Source organism: Egretta garzetta, unplaced genomic scaffold, assembly GCF_000687185.1.
Source record: "Egretta garzetta isolate BGI_Z169 unplaced genomic scaffold, ASM68718v1 scaffold264, whole genome shotgun sequence".
Classification (NCBI taxonomy): Eukaryota; Metazoa; Chordata; class Aves; order Pelecaniformes; family Ardeidae; genus Egretta; species Egretta garzetta.
Window position 1 is genome coordinate 5,872,132 of NW_009259685.1, and position 21,603 is coordinate 5,893,734.

Here is a 21,603-nt window from a genome sequence, read left to right on the forward strand (position 1 = left end):
CCTATGCATCCCACCCACTGGGATATCTCTGGCTGCACAGCGGGTTGTTTATCTGCCTCGTGTGTCCCTTTTGGCCCCTGGCAGTACCTTCCCCAGGTTTCTGCAGCTGCTTATATCACCAGTAATGCTGAAACCTATCCAAACCACGTACATGTTAGTAAATAAGGAAAGCCATGCTAATTTTATTACCTTTTCTTGTTGTGCGATTTATTACACAAATGGCACTGGTTTTCTTTGTTGTGTAATGCAAGCTTTTGCAGGCATAGTAGAATGAACTTTCCTGGCACTATTTTTAGAGGTGATCAGCAGAGATTTGGATTAGAATAGATTAACTAAGGACTTCTGCAGAGATGATACACATACTAAGCTATACCTTTACTTAAAGACATGTGTGACCTGACCGGTAAGAGAGGCGTTTACAAAATAAGTGAGGTCGAACGTATCGCATGAAATGAAGGGGAAAAATGGTGGGTTATCATTTGCATGTCCACGGCCAGGCCCGTGCTTACAGCTAGGGGAGTGCAGTTCACGCTGGCAAATGAATCTGTGAGCGTTCATAATGCTGTGAAGGGAAGGTGGCAATTCTGTGCCTTCAGTATTCAGGCACTGGAAGGGGCAGTGCTATTTAAGCTTGCTTTTGGGTACACGCTCAGGCTGCTCTGCTCCTCTGCAGAAGAGGCAGAGTTTTGCATGCCACTGCTCCGTTCCTGCTCGAACACTCTTTTGCACTTGTCTGACTGCTTTCCCTGGCAAAATCAGCATCTCCCCCCTCAACCCCCTCTAGACACGTGGGGTTTTGTCCAAGCAACAGTCAGACAAAATTAATTTAAATTCCTGGCTCTTTTTCTGTTGCTTCCCCAATATAAATTTGTATGTGACTAAGCTGTTGCAGCCCTTTCTCTAAAAGGTCAGCCTAAATTATTTTGTGCAGATAATATTAATGCTTATGTGCTTGATGGATTTCTGTAGCACATAAACACCACTTCTCATGGGACTGATGACCTGAATAATTACCTCATCTCAGTCACCGTTGATCTAATCAGCTAAACCAATTATAATGTAAGCTCAAGCCATTTACAAAAGTTTCTCAGATTGCTTTGTGCAGACTGGAAGGTTGTGTGCATTATACACAAATTAATATATACTGGATAGTGATGCTCAGCGCTAAATTTTGCTCTTTTTACTACAATGTAAATATAGAATCTCTGTTAACCCAAGTTTCATAGAATTGCAGAGTTTTTAGTGGAGATCCTTCAAATGATTTTGGGAGATTTAGCTTGAAACACTTGACCTGCTTTTTTTTCTTTTTATAATATTGAATCATGTTACAGTGAGCAATAGTTATATATAGTTCTGTTATAATAGTGAGTTACGTATAACACAAAATACTAACCAGATGAGTTATTTTCATAAATCAACAAGAAAAAGTTTAAATACAACTTTTTATTCATCTATATTTTATTATTCTTTCGTTTCTATTACTCATAGTATTGTTTGCATAACATGCTTTTAACTCGGACATGATTTTCATAGTTATCCCTGCATATGATTATGAATTACAATGAATCATCTCATATAATTCAGTTACATGCAGTTTTAATCACTGCTGTTAAACCAACCTTGCAGAATTGTCATTAATACTTACAGGCACATGCAAAGCAAACTGGACAGTTTTTTATTACGATGCTTATAAAAAGCAATGGGTGATGTCAATTTAGTCTATTGCCAGACCCATTTTTGTCTGGGATAATAGGTGAAAGGCTATAATAAGCTGTTTTCATTCTCAGCATCTTGGTGGAAAACAAGTTGCCTGAAGAGATATTTTAAAAGCTAAAATAATTGAATGCTGTATGTGATTTGCTCTGCTGTTCGGCTTGAGTTCATTATCGATCCCTAGTTTTTCTTGTGATCTCTATTATATGTAATGATCTAGTGTACAAATAGCCTTACACCTGTAATTTTATCATAACGTCTGATTTATAAAATTGTCTCCTGAGATATCCATGACCTCACTTAATCAGACACATTATTATATCATTAGCCAACACACCTGAGCACAGCAGACTATTTTTATAGCAGCAGCACCATTCCAGTCTCACGTGAAATCAAAGGCACAAGAAGAAGTATCAGTTTGAAAGGAATAAAAAGTTTCCCCAGACTATTTTATTGTATTTCAAACATGCATGTTTCAAGTTTATGCTTTTGGAGGAAATGTTAGTACAATATTTTTTTTCTGATTACAGAAGAGCACTGTGAAACTCTTACAGTTCGTAAACACTGCTTGAGGAGGGTGTTGCAACATCTGATTAACTTCAGGTAGTCCCATGCCTGGAATGTCCTTTCATGTACTCTGGAATGAAATTAAGAAAATTATTTGCACTTTACTTGGAGTATATGGAAAATAAGTAATTTATCCCAGACTCACTGTTTTGTCATATATTCTAAACCAATATTGTTGATTTTGCTCTGTCACTTTAAAACAAAGGGGGGCCTTTCAAAACTGTGCCAATTATGTAAAAATAAGATATGTCACATACTATAGAAAAACTGTGGGGAATCTCTGTGAAATGCCAAATATTCCACAGAGGAAAGACAGAGCCCTCAACACCTGGCAGTGTTATGGCTTCTGCTTGGAAAAAAACCCTGTTACTGAGCTGAATTTCAACCCCTCTTTATGTGGAAAAATCGACAGTAAATGTTAATGTAGTTGATGTGATGGATGACTCATGCTTTCTTGTTTGTCAAGCAGAGTCTGTATGCGATATTTGAAAAATGAAATAGGATCGGTTGCAAACCTCGGAGAGCCAGCAGCTTTGGTCTCCTGTAATGAAGAAATCCCTTTTCCTACAGCCCAAAGGCATCAATTTCATTTCATGTTTAAGGTCTCTTCTGCACAGAGGATCAAAGCAGATTTTTTTGCCTGTTCTGTTTCATTGGCTTGGGAGAATGACGGGCAGCACCCTGGCTGCTGATCGGGAGAGAGCAGGTCTGAACTAAGAAAAGAGTCCTTAAAAAGCAGGGATACTGTGCTTGCATGCTGTGACATATGTAGAGTTACTCCTTCTAATAATTGATTATTATTATATATTAATGGGAACAGTTTGAGGTTTTATTATGATTTAAAATAAGTGGTGGCTGAGGACATATGAAAGGGAAGAGAGGGAAAAGGATGCTGTTAAAGGAGAAAGGATGAAGTCTTGGGGAGTGGATGTGCATTTAAGAATTATCAATCTTCCTTCTCCTGAAGCTTTCACATGTAGTGAATATGTATGAGAATTGATCCTACTGGAAAAATAATAGTAAGATTCAGTTTAAAAAATAGATAATTTTTTCCACATACACTGACCACTTCATAATTGCACCATGACCCTTCACATGAAGAGCAGAATAATTGATGCCTTGGCAGAACACTAATGAGATAAAATGTCATCTCTTTTCTAAGGATAACCAGATTATTCAGGTTCAGAATTTTCTAGCTAATTCATTTATACTGCTTTGTTTTTATCTTTAAAAAAAAACATTAAGTGCACAGCTGCATTTTCCTGTAGACTGCTGTGATACAGACTACTGCTTTACTGATTGCCTCAAAAAGCAGTTTGCTGAAAGCTGTTGTGTATCAGTTATATTTAGTAATTGGGATTGTTGAAAGAGTTTGTAATATATTGTGGCTTTGGATGATAGTATTTATTGGTATACGAAGTTAAAGATTCCAGACAAATAACTCATGTTGTGATTGATTGATTGATTGTGCGTCCTGGCTGCTCTGCTCGTACTAACTTTCAGCAAGCAGAATACAGACAGGGCCAGAAATGGATGAATGGATGCAAAGAGAGAGGGGGGGGGGGGAAAAAAAAGGAAAAGAAAAAAAAAAAGCAACCTGAAACCATAAATTGTCATGGTATCCTTGAAGCAGGATTTGGGAAATAACAGTAGAATCCAGGGTTTTATTGCAATTTTCATCCTAAAGCTGTAGCCTCCTGCACCTCATTTCAATAGCTGCTGCATTTGCAAGAGTTATGCAAAGGAAAGCAGTCGCTCAGCAAGCAGCCTGCCTCACCCTCCTCCCTGTGAAACACATCACCGATGAGGGTAACCGGAGAGCACTTGCATCAAGCTTCACAGCCCTGGACGGTGCTGGGAACCTCATGGCGGTGAAACGACTTGTTTTCATGTCCTTGTGTGATGGCTTGTTTTGCTTCTCAACCAGGGAGCGCTGGGCACACTCCATCAGATACCAGCTTCTCACACTCTTACCTGAACTGCTTCAGATTCGTACAGCCGCCCTCCAAAACTGATTTTCCATGTTACTGCATCCTGTAATCCCGCAGAAAGCTCCTACTCTCTGTTGCCTTTCCTTATCCTTAATCAAGCAGTCTTTGATAGCATCTTTGGAAAATGAATGTTAGAAAGTGTTGATACCTAAGTAATCCCTCTGGTTTGTAAACTCAGAACGGAGAATGAGATTGGCTGGGTTTGAGATTGTTTGTGTCTCATATCTGCTGAAATCAGAGTGCCGGCACATGTTGGATATGCCTTTAGCCCTCCAGCTGATGGAGATACCCACTAAAAATAGGACAAAAGTCCCTAAATACTGTAATGCAAAAGCCTCTCACAAAAAAGAGCTAATGTTTGTTGGTTTTTATCGCTTGTTTTGCTGGTTTACAGTTTTTCTTTTACAGAGAGCAAAAAATGAACTTTTTTTTTTTTTTTTGGAACAGCTGGTAAATACTCTTAGAACATAAAAATGTCCTGTGAAATATATGGTTAAAAAATCCTTCAGATACTGAGTGAAACAGCTTTTTTCCATGAGAGATGAAAATGACTCTAAGGTATTCTTACAGCTTTTTGAAAATACCACCCTTCAGAAATGCCAAATTTTCCAGTGAACGATAGTATCTACCTTCTTGTCAAGAATTTTAGGTCTTCAACCTGTTGTACACTTAGTTTTCTGCTATCATTAACAATTGACCTTTTTTCGAATGATTGGGTGGTGTTTTAAATCTGCAGATTTTGGGGAATTGTAAAGACCCATATCCTGAACATCAGGTGAGAAATGGAATTTTTAACCAACATAATGTTCAAGTCCTTACCAAGTGCTTGCTAAGACAATTTTTTTTAAAGCTAAGAATGATTGCATTGTAGTAAAACTTGGATTAATCTGAGCAATCCCACCAGGAGAGTACATACTTTTTAGTGACCTATTTCAGGTCATAAATATTTATATGTGTATATTTCTCTCTCTCTCTTTAAGCAGAAACCTCTGTACAATTTCAATAGACTGGTTTGAAGTATTACAGGTGCTTTGCAAAGAAATGGAGATGCTCTTTATAAAGCACTGGTGGGTGTTTTTTCATACTGCGGACAAGACTGAATTCAGAATAAAAGAAATCACAGTCATAATTTAATTGAAAGATGTAATTGAGAAATACTGTACCTAGCCTGTGAACATCCCAAAGATTTGCCATTGCCTCTTTTCTTAATGAAGCTGTTTGACACCTAAACCAAAAGGACTGTCCAGAATAGCAATGAAACAGAAATATTAACTGACTGGTTATAATGACAATGAATCAGAAACCGCAGCTGTTGTCATTTGGTGAATGGCTCTGTCTCAGTAGCGTGCTTGGGGAAAAGAAAGAAAAAGAGTGTTTGTGCAAGACCAGCTCAGAAAAACGATGGAGCGACATGGTTTAGTGGTGGGATGGCAGGGTTAGGTTAAAGGTTGGACTCGATGATCTTAAAGGTCTTTTCCAACCAAAGTGATTCTATGATTCTGTGAGGTGTCAGGGTGGGCCATTCGGTTTTCATAACTGGGTTCTCCTTCTTGCTGATCTTTTTGTGGTTATGAGCTTGCAGCCTGTCTGCATGAGGACGTTTTAGGCAGGCAGGGTTACCAGGGAGGTTGGGTTCAGGAGTCAGGTACTGATGCTGAGCTCAGGAAAACTGAGTCACGCGTTGGCAATGACGGGGGACCGCAGGCAGCACTGGTTTGTCTGCACCTGCCCTCCCCTACGCCCAGCAGCCCCGTGCAGATGAACGCTGGGCTGCCCGAGTAACCCTGAGGACTGGAGATAATGGTTTTAATCCTAGTGGTCAAGTGGGCAGCCGGGAGTGAGTACCGTACTTCCATTTAATTAACGACAAGTGTGTTTTGATGTATTTCAGGGCAGCTGTCAGTTTGCTGCTGTGGAGTGAAATGCTAGCTGGGTACCAAGCTGAGTTATAAGGTCTACCTTCTGGCTTGGCTTCCTCCTGGAAGTTTTACAGCTTCCAGCTGTTACAAAGCACATCAAACAGGAGCTCTAAAAGCAATTTTATTTTATTTATGATTATAAAAAAGGTCTGGTTATAATGGGAAACCCGGAGTATTTAAAGATAGCAACAGTCAGTATGAACACGACTCCTGCCCACCACTTCCCCACAGAGAACAAGCAGTTGTTTTGCAGAGAATTAATATTCAGATCAGGTCCAGTTCATCCTACCTGCTGGGTTCATTTTATTATATAATAAAATCTGATTTATTCTCATTTGGATCTAGATTATATAGTCATATAAGCATAAGCCATTTATAAACAGTTACTTTCCAAGTAGCATAATGTAATACCTACTCTCTTAGGTATTTCTGAGGAATACCAAATGTTACTCACCAAAGGGCAGAGATAAAAAGCGGTGTTTTGGATCTGAACATTGTGCCTGGAGCTAATCACTAGTTACGCTGATACCTTCTCAGTTCTTCATTTGGGAAGAAAAAACCAACAACCCAACCTAGACAGACAGACTAGTATGCTTCCTCAGTGAACTTTTCCGAGCCTGGCAAGCCTAACTCTCTCTTTATATTTTACTTACAGAATGGTCTTATCGTTGCCTGTTACCAAGGTTATGTGGATATTGTAATAGCCTTAGCACAATGCCCTCACCTTGACGTGAACTGGCAGGACAACGAAGGGAACACGGCTCTAATTACAGCTGCACAGGCAGGTAAGGCTCTTTGTTTCACCTCTTAAATACAGGGTCTTAAGAGGAGTGTGTGTGTTGTGGCTATTGTTTTTAGGATTTTTGTCAAAGCCCTGAAAGAAATTGGTCTGCATAAAATAATCCTGCTCCCAAATAAGCTTGTCATAATTTTCTTTGAACTAATCAATCTACGGTAATATTTATCCAGTGGATTAAGACAGAAAAAGCTATACATTTCAGGTAGATGCCATTAACTATTTTAACTCAAAAATAAAGAAAACCTTGCCCCAAGCATGCAGTACTATACTACTTTGTTCCTTTAATCTTACTATCCTATGTTTGCTCTGGCAAGCAACCAGTCAACGTGTAACATGCTGTATCAGTGCTCATAGCATCTCTTTTCTCGTGCTTGTTACACCCACCTCAGTGGGTCTGTAGTAGTTACTGGCTGTAGGAAAATGTATCATCATTAAGAAATGTCTTAGCTGCTAAGACATTCTTCAACCACTCCATAGTTAGAAGTAAAAAAACCCCTATTTATATAGTCTCAGCAGGATCCAGTGTTTGCCAATGCTGCTTTTATAACAGACTGATTATATTGACATCGACCATGTTAATCCTGATGCAGTCCGGAGTGAGAGCAGAGTTTATCCCCAGGTTTTCTTTTATCCCTCCCAGCATGGTAATATGCAGTGAACAAGTGTAACAGATCACATAAATGTAAGAGATGCTCCCAAAAGAGCAGTTTCAAGTGTATGGTTAAAAAGCAATCAGTCGATTATTTCTGTTAAAACTGTAACACCGTGCTTCGACCTTCAAGGGAAGCTGTAGTCTTCTCTTAAAAGTGTTAACAAAATGCTGAAGCATATGAATCAGGAAAAATTTGACCAAGGGGGCTATCCCTTTGTGGTCCAACAGCTGTTCCAAGGGCTGCATCCACCGTTTCCTTTGCATCCCTCAAGTGTGCTCCTCAAAGGCAATCACTTTATGAGGAAACGCATACTTGGTCTTTATCATGTTCTCTCACTGATGAAGAATACAGGAGGAGTTCATGGGACATAGCATTCCCTCCCAGACCTTGTCTGTTCTTCTCTGGCTGGATGGGGGAAACAAGTTTCCATCAGGCAGCATTGACGGACATCCTGTGTCTGCTTCAACCATGTCTGACGATTGGAGCAGTTAGGTTTGGAGTTTAATTGAGTAATATCGCCACTAGACATTTCCGGGTAATACCAAGCTTTGCTTTGTGTTGTACCAAAAAAATGAACTCTGCTAAAGAAGCCACTATGAGATAGGTCTTGAATACTGGAAAAAAGAATTGAGACCAGAGTTGTCACTTTCATAGCAAAGTCATGAGTATAGTAGCTTTCCAAAGAAAGTGGAGGAGTCTCCAAAACTCTAACCTACTTTATTTGTCTGCCTTAATATAAATTTGGACTACAAAAGGTTTAACTTTAACACTGACTCCTTCCTGACCTTTATGACTCATGATAATGAGCTCAGAATTAATCCAGAGGGCTGACATTGACTCGATGCTCCCTGCCAGTACTTGCTATTGATCCCCAAAGCAACTGGAAATGACTGTAGTCAGCAGAAGCTTATACAGACTCCTCAGAACTTGGATGCTTTCCCCTGCTTGTGATAATCCTGAGCTACAATGTTGGCACCAGTTATTTAATTCATTATCGCAAGATACTGCTGTAGTGTTAATGGAGATTACCATGAGGTTAACATTGCAACCAGAGGAGCTATGGTGCAATAGATGCCGTTTAATTATTGCTGAATGTTAAGTAGTAACACTGAGCAGTGTATTATAAAGAACTGAAAGCAAAGCTTATGTGAGCTTTCCTTTAGTGGAGGGTTTATGTGGGGTTTTTTACCATTAGGCCACAGAAATAACAATATTTTTTTCAAAATAAATTATTTGAGGGATCGTTGTTATTTATATCAAAAGTATTGTTTTTCCTGTAGAGAAGCTAATAGGAAATCCACATTTTTTCAGTTGATTGTAAGGCAATACCAGAAGGTTTCAGAAAGTGCTGCCATTTCTGTTATGAGCCACGGACCAGGTGGGCCATCGCGTACGGCCAGACCCCAAAGAGGAGCTGGACGGGAAAGCGACTGCTGCCCTGAGGGATCGCTCTGTCTGTTTCAGATGCTGCATCAGTAATGCTAGGCACAGGTACTAAGGGAGATGGCAGGGGAGCCTCTTTACCTTTGCTAGAAGAGTTTAAAATCCACGCTTGCTTATGCCATTTCTTGACTGCCGAGACATGATGCTCAAATTTGAGCATCAGCTTGATCTAAATAGAATTATTTTAAAGACTAGCTAGAGTCTCAGAAGAGAAGTGAATTCAGTTCCTCATATCCATTTGCTTTTGGTAATTTAAGATCCTCATCTTTAAGTATTTAAAGCTCAAGTTTTTCTGCACGGGCTGACCTGAGAAAGGTGAGCTGGAGGAATGAGTGAAAAGCAGTACTTTCTTAATAAGCATATTAGTGTAGAAAAATAACCGCAAAGTGCTCTGCTTAGTGTGTAAATTTTAGGTTTGAAAATTGGTCTGTTCACTTGCTCTCTCAATGTTTCTTACAGACGTGGGATGCCTTCTCAAAGAGATCTTGCCTTCCAGAACTGTACAGTTGTTGCAGCCTGCAGCAGGTGGTGCCCAGAAATGGGTGGTGATGCTGTTAAACTAAAGCAAAATCATTAAACATCAGCACAAGGATGACGCAGAAAAAAAAGGGAGATCGATGCAAACAAGAGATTGACATAACAAGTGGGAAGAAAGGAAGGAAGGGTAGTGGTTTCAAAAAAGGGAAAAGGGAGGGAAATTCCGTTCAAATTTTTTTCTCGGTTCTGCTGCTGCTGAGGACATTGCTACATCAGTGGCAGCGTATGGTAACTGGCCTACACCAGTGTTTAGGGAGAGTCATATTTGCTCACAAAGTATGGATGGTTTATGTTGCAGGGACCTGTTTTGGGCAAGGCTGTAGAGCTGGGAACACAAATTGACAAGTTATCCCAGTTTCTGCTTATTAAGGGAGACATGAGAACACAACCACCTAAAGCATTCAGAGGATAAAAGGTTCTGGGTGTTTTCGGTTCCACCCATCCGTCAGAAAGCGTTCGCCACTCATAGACCAAACACAGGCTTTTTGCAGGTGCAGTTTTAAACAGTGATGTTACATGACAGAGCATCCTCCTTACCTTATCCTTCTGCCTGCATTCCATAGATTATTAGGTAATATTGTCCTCATTATATGCATTTCCTCTGTGGCAGCAATTAAGTGAATTAAGCTACTACAGACATCTGTGCTGATCTCTGAATACGGCTCTCGAGGCGAAGAAATGTACCTTTAGCATGCCAGTTCTGGTAGAAGGTAGGTCTGGCTTACAAACAGCGGGAGCATGATACAAATTCAGTATGACCAAGCTGGCCGAGGCCAGGCTAATTTATTTTAGAGCTGCATACAGCTTTCACAGCAGACTTTAAATCATGGAAGACTCGCCCAGTTTACGATTTAGACAGATACAGACTTTTAGTTCGCCCAGACACAGGAGAACTAAAGCAAACTTTATGGCCTTAAATCAAAAGCATATGACAGAGTTTGAACAAAATCTTGGCAGCTCTGAGTTTTGCTTTGAATCTGATATCTGTTTGAACTTGAAATTTGATGCAAACCTCAGAGGACAGAAGCTCCTGCAGATTAAAACTGAAGTGGTTTGCAGGAATCCTTGAGACACAAAACTTCTGAGAATCACAAACCTCTTAATTTTATTTGTTATTTTATTGCTGGTTTTTTTTCTGTCTCATTTGAGGCCACATGTAGTCCCCTGAAGAGTTTTGGCTGAGCAAGGTCTTTCAGGATTCACTCTTAGGATCATCGCAGATTTGCAAAACTTCTCTTATATCAGCTATACTTTTGGCAAAGGGAAGAACATCTTTAGTAATGTAATAAATGCCAAAACGTCTTCCATCTTATTATTTCTCTGTGTTTCAGTTCCTGTCTCTGTTTTCTGTGGTCACAAAGTGGTATTTTAGCTGTTCCAAACCTTCACAAAGATGTACGCTGTACATCAGTGAAACAGAGCATGTCATGCAAAACAATGTGGGGACAAAGATTCTCCCGGTAGTAATGAATACCCTGTTAGGATTTGATCTTATGCCATAAAATCAGTGAAGCTGAAGCCTCTGTATTGAGTAAGCAGGACTAGGTCACTTGATCCTGCCTTGAACTCTGTCCACTTTTGCTTTGTTCAGTTTGTTGCAGTTTGCTGTATCTTTATATTTCATTGGCATCAGACTGCGCAAGGTTCAGGGAGATCCTTACGTGTTTTTTTCTGGCATTGCTGAGCTGATCTGCACTATCTCTACATCTGCTCAAGTTTCAGGAGAGTTTCCAGTTACGCAGCAAGGTAGCAGAGTCCAGCAAATTCTAGGAGATGAAGAGTAACACCAGAAAGCATCTTAAATTAATTGGTAAAGATTTTCTTAACTTGCTTTCCAAAGTGAATGCAGGACTGTGTTGGTGCAAAGCAACTGCTGATGAAATCTGCACCAGATGTGACACTATAGACTTTAAAAATTGTCCTGTATGAATTATAATCTGCCTCAATAACATTTCTAGATGAATTTGAATGACATGCATCACAGAATATTCAGCTGGACTGCAGAGTGAGATGAGAGAATATTTTTACAGCTCCTAGTAATTAAATTGTAATTGTTGCAGCTGCCTGACAGACTGCATTATTTTATAAAGCGTCAAAGCATCATAAAATGAATGACAAGTGAAGGGAAAACTGTTTTGAATGAGTCATAATGGCACTAGATACTTGTCTTGTTCTGATAGTCCAATTATAAAGACTTGATGTTTTAATTGGCCTTCCAACCATTTAGCCAGAGATGTCTTCAACTACTCAGTACGCCCTTGCTGACACCAGTTATCCTGGTGCACAAGGCACATGAATGGCAGCAACAGTTGCTTTTAGAAACAGAACTCAAGTCATTTATTTTACTAACAAAACTGAACATCAGCCCCATTTGCCCGTTGCTGGAGAGTAGACAAGTGGCTTTACTCCGTCAGATGGAAAAATAAAAATGTGGGATTCCACACAAAATATTTCTTTGTCCTGTATCAGGCCTGGCATGGTTGGTTAGTAGTATTGGCTGGAACTACCACATGTAACCACTTTTTAATGAAGCACCGTTATGGTAAGGCTCAAATTTACCAGGGGAGGGAAAAAACTGAACTTTTGCAGTCATTTCACCCAGGTGATGGGTCTTCCATAAGCTGTAGGAATTCTCTTTGCAGTGCTGCTCACTGAGTCAGGAAACTGAGGCCCCTTGCAGCCTCAGAGTGACCACCTCCGGTTTTCAATTATTCCCTTACCTTAAACTGACTTTTCAGAGAGGAGAGCATCTGGAGAGAAGGTGGGAACCCAGCTTTCCAGGCTTCTAGCCCAACACTCTGGCCACAAGTCAGTGCCACTTAAGCCTAAGGCTAGTGGCTGCAATGAGAGGAAGAGGATACGAAGAAAAGATATCTTACTAGTTATTGGCACTTTTCCAGTTATCAAACCTGCAGGAGTAATTTTTGGTTTAACCTTGAGACAGCGCCTTAATTCTGTGACATATTTTCTCTGCTTTTTCATTTCTTTAAAGGGCACATAACCATTACAAACTATTTGTTGAACTATTTTCCCGGGCTTGATATTGAGAAGAGGAATGTGTTTGGATTCACAGCACTGATGAAGTCTGCGATGCAGGGCCGAACTGAATGCGTGAAAGCCTTGATGTTGGCAGGTATGCAAAGTGCTTTGCTGCTTCTTCATCCTCATCTGCCTGTAAATGCTAGACAGTCACACGCAAACACCAAGAAGAAAATTGGCTCTTGGTGTGTTTACTCTGAGAGGTGTGGTGCAGCCTTCCCTGGAAATGGGTGCGCTTTTAAATAAGTCATAGACAAGGCGGCAAAGCCATGTGCTGCACATGCAGGAGCACTCAGTTTGCCTGTGGAAACTCTTCCAGGATCCTCCAAGAGCTCTCAGGGTGAGATTCATTGCCTCCAGGAGAGTTTGGGGAGTGTGATCATCAAGATTCGTAGACAAGGAGTTAATGACACATGACACAGCTGGGAAAGGCACGCAGGTCTTTTGCTGCCAGCTCTGTGAGTGTGACAGGGCAAGGGTGCATGATGGTGGTGGGACCATCCAGACCTCCACCTCTCCCTCCAACTATGGCAGGTCCTGGGGCAGGGAGTGGAGAGCTCTGGGGGCTCTGGCTCATGTCAGGAGAGTTGGGTGTAGGGTTCATAGCCCACAGGGGACATTGGTGGGAAATTTGGCAACAGAGGGAATAACCTCTCTTTCTAACCCCTCTACAGATCTGAGTTGGGTCTCCAGGTTTATGGGCAGCAAGGCACCAGCAGGGCTGTATCTGCTGCAAGGAGGGAGTCATGGCACAGGGAGTGAGCAGGTCCTTCTCTGCCCACCTGCCTCTCTTCACATCTGAGAATAGGAAATACATTTCTTGCTGTTGGCTCTTGACTGCGGTTGAATTTCCAGATGCATGCATTGCGAGGTGAAGGGGTCCTGGGAGAGGGAGCTTGGAAGGGCGAGAGGCATTGGGGCAACAGCCTGTATAGTAGCAGTCCCAGCATACAGCACCTTTTAGCCATGATGTTGTATTTTTTTATTATATTAAGTAATTGGTTTATTAATTATGAGATGATAATTAACTAACTAGTATATATTAGTATATATTCTTGTGTTACAGTTGCAGATATTTCACACAAATTAAATATTATGGAAATTATAACAGATTGCATCTGAATATTTTTACTGTCTGGACTGAGAATCCCACAGGTCCATTTCACTGAGAGAGGTCTTGAATAAGTAGTTTATTTCAGTCATTTTGCTGTTACAGAAGTCTAACCCCTCATAATCTGAATATTTTACGTCTCAGGCATTTATCAAGCATTGCGATACTGCTTTCATTCATTTTCATAATATCCAGTTTCTGGATGTTGGTATGACACAGAAAATGTTGGAAAGATGTGGTAACCAGCACGCTATTTTCTGCAAGGTTCTGTAGCCTCTTATACTGGAATCAAGGCTTTGGAGTCAGATCATTCATTTTGGAGTTAAATTTTTAAGAAAGAAAATCATAAAATGCTTGTCAGAGCTAGAGTACTTCTAGATACAGATGCACTTTCTGGACTAACACATACTTTGTGCAGATGCTAGTTCAGAATTTTTCAGTGCCTGTCATAAATTACCACTTAAAATGAAACTTCAATCCCAAGACTTTATGACTTGTCAAATCGACCTTACAGTATTATGGTTTTCTACTATTATCACTGGAGATCTGATGGAAGCTTGTTCTTTTGGTCACTAGAAGTGATTTCACCACCTTTCCATCTTTGTAGATAACTCAGTCCTTGTTATTTTACTTCTTGTACAAAAAGTATTGATATCAGAGTTCACTATGTGGTTGCTGCCTGTGGCATCTGAATAGGCACCTTCTTGCTTTCATGATTCATAAGAAAACAGAATGCTGGGGAGAACAAACCTTTAGCAAGCCAGAAAATGGTTTTGCTAGCCTCCATATTGAGTTTACGTACAGAAAGTTGTATCAGCCTGTTTGTGCATCAGAGATAGTGAGGATACCAAAGATTGTCCATTGACTAAAGAGGCGTAGAGTTAATATACTCTGAGTTTCTAAATTGCAGTTTATATACTTGTTTTGGTGAGTATTTTGCAGTTCTTCACATTTTCAGCTCAAAATAGGGGCCACAAAGGGAGTTATTTTTTAGCACTGCACCCATTTTAATATCTGACCATTTTTTAGCACTGCACAGCCTGGTGAAACGTAGGGAGGGAGGGAGCTGCTCATTCAGAATGGATTTAGAAGTAGTTTGGGGCTTAAGGGGTACTGAGTGGCTGCTGACAATAAAGTGCTGGTTTGCTGAAGAAGGTGAAAGAAATTGTTGCTACAAGATTTGATGAAAAAAATCAGTTTCACAAATAAACCAGCAACATTTTATGTTAAAACATAAGAATTCATGGAAATATAGGGGGAAAACACCCATCATCAGCTGTGGGTCTACTTGCATAGCTACTAAGCAGGTACATGTCTTTAGAATACAGCCAGGCGGTTTTTAAACCCAGTATCTGTTTAGTGGGTTGAGTAAGACCTTTATTGACTGGCACCTACTTACGGCAATGCAGGAGGTCAGTAAAGGAAAATAACTCGCCTTCCTAGGCACCTAAGCATGGATTTAACACAGTCAGATGGGGAAGAGGTATGGCAACGTGCGACAGATGGTTGGAGCTGGATTGTCAAAATGACTGCTCTTTCCGAAATTTGAGTTCCTGGAGGGTGGCCAAGGTCAATCACTACAAGATTAAGGCGCTCTGAGACACTTGGCCATGATGTTTGCTCTTTCAAAGCGAGTCTTTGGAACATGTGAATTTGCTGTTCGTGAGTGCACAGCCAGTAAGGGGGGGAGCCTGGTCGCTCCTCAGCAGTTTTGTCACAGGCTGGCGGTTCACAAGATTAAGGCGCTCTGAGACACTTGGCCATGATGTTTGCTCTTTCAAAGCGAGTCTTTGGAACATGTGAATTTGCTGTTCGTGAGTGCACAGCCAGTAAAGGGGGGGAGCCTGGTCGCTCCTCGGCAGTTTTGTCACAGGCTGCTGCTCTGCCAGGACCGCGCTGCTGCCAGACTTCAGCAAGCCAGCCAGCCCAAGTGGGAGTGCAGAAACGCCGGTCGTAATGCACGTGTCAAGCCCTGCTGTAATCTCCAGTGTAAGCTCAGCGCCACTTTAGTAAAGTTGTCGGAGTGGCCATGGATCTGGAGACTGGCCTTTAAATACTGCATATCAAACAGGTCAGTAACAGATGCCTGAGCTCTGTCACCCCCTGTGTTTCAACTCAAGGATGTCAGTTTTGCATCTCAAGGGACATTAAACCTTCTCAAACAGGATATTGGTATCCCAAGGGAACAGCACTAGGATGTGCTGAAAATGGTCTTCAGGGTAACTTTCGTAGGAAAATCAAGGCAAGTAGCAAATGCAGTTTTCCTAAAAGAAAACTTGTAGACTATTCTTACACTGAAATGGCAATTAGTTCAGTAAGACTGCTATCACATTTAAAAAGGGCCATGACTATTCATGTCTCTTCCAGATGAGGCATTCCACTGAATGACAAGTTTGTTCAGAAACGTCTCCTGATTTGTACAGAAAATCAATACCACTACAGTAAATGACGCCTTAGAAGAGATTTTGTGATACGAGGTACAAAGTCAGCATCGATTTCTGTTGAAAGGTTGGGATTCCCATACTCTGTAGTATTGTTTTCTGAGATAAAGTTTCTGAAACACCTGGGGACGCATCTGTCAGGGAGCAGCAGGAGTGGGCTTCTCCTTAAAGGAAGGTGAGCCAAGGGTGACCACAAGGCACAGAGAGGCACTAGCCTCATCAACAAAGGTGCTTCATGAAGAAATGGAGCAGGGCTGGTGACAATAACCAGGCTTAGTCAGTACTGCAGTGATTACCAGGCAAGCCCGTGGTGACAAGGCAAGTCTGTAAAGACAAGGTAGGTCTGAGGTCAAACAAGAAATTAAGTCTGTGGGTCAGGGTCTGTATCTGCAAGGCGCGTGGCCAGGCACAGGCACAGCTGCAATGTAGCTCAGGCAAGGACCAGAGCTGAGCATCCGAGCTTCAGTGCAGCCCCCAAGCAAAGGTGGGGAGCCCCCAGCGAGCTCTTTCTCACACAGCTCTTTTTGCACAAGTCTGATCCAAGGTCCCACATCCATGCCCCGTCCGAGCCGACATGTCTTTTTCTTGAAGACAATGGTAAGCAGCTGTCTATACCTCTTGCTTGTTTACCAGCAGAGCATACTGTTCATTAAAATTTATATTTGGAGGCAATTCCTTTAACAGTGCTTCCTTTTAGTAAATCCTCGCCTGTTACGTGTACAGCAAAGAAACAACTTCCATGTAATCTGCCATGTTCCCAGTCAGCTCTAGTGGGAAGGACCAAAGACACAGGCCAACGTTAAGAAGGGGACAGGACAAGAGGCTAGCCTTAGCTGGGAGAGATTCAGGGGTAGGAAGTTTGGGTACGATGGTTCAAAAACAGTCTAGTGGAGCAGGAGGACATGTCTTTGTATGTTTTCGTTCCTCCCCTCTGGTTTGTCTAGAGCTTCTGCAGTCATGAACTTTGTCAAACCCTGCTGCTTTTGAGATCTCACAATCCTGTCTTCAGTCCACAGCTAATTAACTCTTTGACTTGATTACATCTTCCTCATGTTTGTCTTCTCTCTGCCTTACGGTCTGGGCCCCGTGTTTGACTCCCTGTGGTGTCCCTGTGCTTTCTCTCTGAGTGATCGTTTCTGCAAAAGTCACTTAAACTACACTTAAACTGAGATCAGCTCTCTTGCTTAGGATGTCTCCATCCGCATTCACTCTTGCTCTGTGTCTCTAGCATCCTCTTTGTAGGGATTTTTTTCAGAGACCTAGGAATCAACTGGTACTTAACAGAGTTAAAACTGAGCTTTTGATCACTTTTCCCATGCTCTTCTTTTCCTCTGTTTTTCTGTAATGACAAAACATCCTTTGTGGGAAAGGTTATACCGGAGCCATTGCAAACTGGTTCCTGGTTACCATTCCTTATATCTAGTCCCCCTCATGTTAGTTTGAAATGCTGTCACCAAGATAATCCACCCTGAAAAAAATAATTTATCATGATGTTTCTCTGGCCTTTTCCTCAGGTCTTGGTCTCTGGACATCTCCCTCTTCCAAAACAACGGGAGAGACGTCTTGTCTTTTGTGGTGAGATCTGTGTAGGTCAGCTTTGTGTTGGCTGTTTGAAAATGGTGCTTCAGCTGATAGAGAAGCCCCTCAAGAAGTCAAATGCTGTAGCCTGTTCATAGCCCAGCTTGAAACTCTATCAAGAAACCCAGAAATTATCTACAGGGCCAGTGATACGTGTAAACCACACGTGAATGTTAAAGAGCTCAGTTATGTTGAAAGCAGCTGGGCAAAGTGCCCATGCCTGTCCCAGGGAACGTGATGAAGATCTGCTGAACAGAGTCACCATTCCAGAGGACACAAAGCTCCATCTGGGATCGGCTGAAGTTTAAAGGCAGAATATAAAGCAAAGCATTTGCAGCTTAAGAACATGACTGCCTGAAACCAGAGAGTATTCACTCACACTCATTCTGCTATTGATGTCATTTATTCACCCACATACCCATGTATTCTCAAACACCAAGATGTATGTGCCTGGGCGGGATGTCCAGGATCACTTGGATGCAATGCAGAGGCCATGATGCTGCTGCCAAGTCCCCATCATGCCTCTGAGATTATTTCTGATTGGCGACAGCAAGCCAGTTTTTGGACAGATCTTCTGTGCCCTTTAGCCATCATGAGCTGCAATGTGCTGGTCCTTTGCAACAGCCTCTTGCTAACTTCAGCTTCCAAAACCACTTGTTGCTGCTCCTTGTTCTGTAGCAATTCTTCCGAAGGTGCTGCCTGTTTTGAGCTTCCCCTGTCCTTTACAGAGCTCCTCTGTGTGAGCAGAACCGGGGACGTGACATCCTCATTGACAAATGCCCACGCTCCACCCTAATGCCAGGGCTGAGAGGACTTCCCTTTGATTTTCTGGTTGCCAGAGAATGTGGCAGCATTGGATATAGTACTACAGAAGGTGTAAAAGGATACCGTAGAGCAGACTAGGATGCTTGCTCCTCCTGTTAGTCTTGTATCCTCTCTTCAGGCAGCCAGGTGCCCTGGAGAAGAAGAAGTAACCCCACCTGAAAGCAAAAGAGTGAAGAACAAGGGCCAGAAGCCCATGTGAGGGGACTTATGGGAACATGGAGAGATCAAAAGGGAGGCAGAGCTGGAAAAGCACACAGAAAAATATGAGAAGAAAGAATGGTCATGGGGACAGACATCAGAGCTGGATGGATAAAGATGATAATTTGGGGATGGGCGAAGGACAGGCTGAAAGATAATACTCACTAGAAATAATTTATTTCCAGGACCTAAAACAGTACTTCAAATGCCTAAGCCTCTGCTGTCTAGCATGCGTCCCAGTGTCCTGTTATGACTGGTCCACCTGGGGATAATAGCAATAGCATGTGTTTGCTAACAAGTGCTTCATTTCCTTGGGGGTGGTAATCCAAGGCCGATGAGAGCAGCTCTTCTGGGCTCAGACTGAAGGTCCATCTCGCCCACGAAATGTATGGAAACTTCCCTTATATTTCATCACCCTTGTCACCATCCTCTCAACTTTCCCTGATTCTACGGTGTCCTTTCAGAGATAAGAGAACCTGAATTGTCCATCTGGTGTTTTCTGGTTTTCTTCCTTTTTTTTCCCCCCATTTTTTTAATGTGTTCCTAGAAATTCCTTGTATATTATTTGCTATTTTGGCCCCTAGTGAGCACTGAGTTGATATTTTCAAGGAACTTGTGATCATTCTCTCCTGAGTGGCAGCGATCAGTGCAAAGTCCATTATTCTGTGTGAGAAGGATTCCTGTGTGCAGAATTGCTTTTTCCCATAGTCACCACTTTTCTTACAAGCCTGACTGAATGGATTTTAAAATGGCAAGCAACATTCAATGCAGTTGAAACTCATTAGCTCATTCTTTGCATTGGTGTAAGAGAATTTCCTACATACAGCCTTAATTTTTTTTTTTTTACTTTTTTTAAACAAATCAGAAGTTCAAAGTCAGCAACCATGATCTATCTTTATTGCATGTTCATTTTGACACAAATATTGTAGTGAGTGAATCATGTGTGACATTTTCTTGCAGGGATCTGCCTGCTTCAACTCCGATCATAGGAACAAAAGTGTGAGCAGTTTCATTAATTAAAACTAATTGTTTTTCTTTTCTTTGAGGGGCAAATGTTCATGCGACTGACCCAAGCCGTGGACTGACTTCATGGGAATGGGCTTGTTACACAGGAAGGTCAGAATCTGCCTTCATCATGCAAAAGCTGATGGACAGGCCATGCCCAGAACAGTTCTGTGATCAGTATAAACCAGAATGGCCAAAGATGAAGGAACTTCTTGCCAAGGCTGCAGAGCCAAAAAGCTGTTTACAGAGGATTTCTGAGTGCATGAGGGCAGCTGTCACATTCCGGTCTTTCTATGGCCCAGAAGAAGATGGGGTCCTTGATCACATGGTGAAGGTGACAACAAGCTTGAGCAGTCCTTTCATTGCTCTGTCCTGCCGGACTGTGTGCCCAGGCAGCCCGCCTTCCGTGGGGAAACGCAGACTGGCTGTGCAAGAAATCCTTAGGAAGCAGAGAGCCGAGGAGATCCGATCTCAGGACAAAGACCACTTTAGCAGCTACGAGAAGCTATTTCAGAACTCCAAAGTCACGCTGATCCCCAAGAAGAAGGACCGGCGGGCCAGCCTGCAGCCCATCAGCCTTGCAGTCTCTCAAGTGAGCACCGTAGCCCCTAGGAAAGCAAGCCTCCTGCCCCTCCACCTGCTTAGACGGAGCAGCGTCAGGCCGGGATTTGTCATCCCCAAAGTCCGTATCAGCAAGGCTCCTCCACCCACCTTCCAGCCAGAAAAGGTGAGAAGGAGGAGCAGTGCGAAGGATGACCCCTATTTGCAGATTCCCAAATGGAGATACAAGGAGCTGAAAGAGGAGCGGAAGAAGGCTGAGGAACAGGAGAAGAAAAAAGCAGCAGAGGCTCAAAAGCAGAGGCAGGTGTCTCCTGCCAGATGCAGGACCTGATTTAAAGGCAGTCGCTGAGAAGGTTTTGGAGCCGTAAGTCTTGTTATCGGAGCAAGATAACAGACTGCATGCCTTTGCGCATGCCCGCTGCTCGTGGAGCTGGAATACTGCATACTGGCCCTTAAGGTGCAGAAACAGGGCAAGGGCTATGCCGCAGTGGGGACCGTGAAGGTATTTTGAGGTGGAAGACTTAGTGAGTTTACCTGTTGGCTGTTGATAGGAAGTTTTAAGTGCTGCAAGCCCTTCTGAGGTTTCCTTTTCTTCCAGTTCCAGGTGAATGACTGAGAAACAGCTTGAAAAACAAGATGTGTGTGAAAGGGTCGTATTTTGTGTTTGTTCATTTTGTAATGGACAAAATTAAGGAGTTGTGCTTTTGACACTAGACATTCCTCCCTCTCCTTCCTTTGGTAGACGTATTGCAAGGTTTTATAGTAATAATGAAAAATTTAAAATATACCACAGTGTTGGTGGGCAGTGAAAATCCAGGTCTACAGTTGTTTTGAATATACTAAGCACTTTATTTTAATTCCAGTAATCAAAGTTTAAGACAAGATATGTATTAAATTGTATAGCTCTATACATTCTGTATGGATGCATTTCTTAATGCTATTGTTGTTTCTGTTGAATATAAAAAGGGCTGCATATGAAACATTTCTGTAGTTGAGGTATTCACATCCTCTTCAGGTATAAATCAGGGACAGGGACTGATTTCTTTGGAGCAACAGGGAAGCTGAGCTAATTTTTGAATGCCACCGGGACCTAAGATTTGCCTCCCCCATTAAGTTTCCCTGTATCTGCTGTTGTCTCCTCTTTAGTCTCAGGGAATTTTTTGTCATTGTGTTTAACTGTGAAATAAGGGAGATGGTGAGCCACAGGTGGGCTTTTTTTCACG

General features: G+C 42.0%; 1 protein-coding gene across 1 annotated transcript; it reads left to right on the plus strand.

Moving 5' to 3' along the window:
- The first annotated feature begins 6,851 nt into the window (after positions 1-6,851).
- On the plus strand, positions 6,852-20,711 carry ANKRD33B (ankyrin repeat domain 33B). Its single transcript, XM_035894151.1, has 3 exons — positions 6,852-6,975; positions 12,615-12,755; positions 19,861-20,711. Exons 2-3 carry the CDS (start codon positions 12,701-12,703, stop codon positions 20,709-20,711), a joined length of 906 nt encoding a protein of 301 aa, XP_035750044.1. The 5' UTR covers positions 6,852-6,975; positions 12,615-12,700.
- Positions 20,712-21,603: the final 892 nt, after the last annotated feature.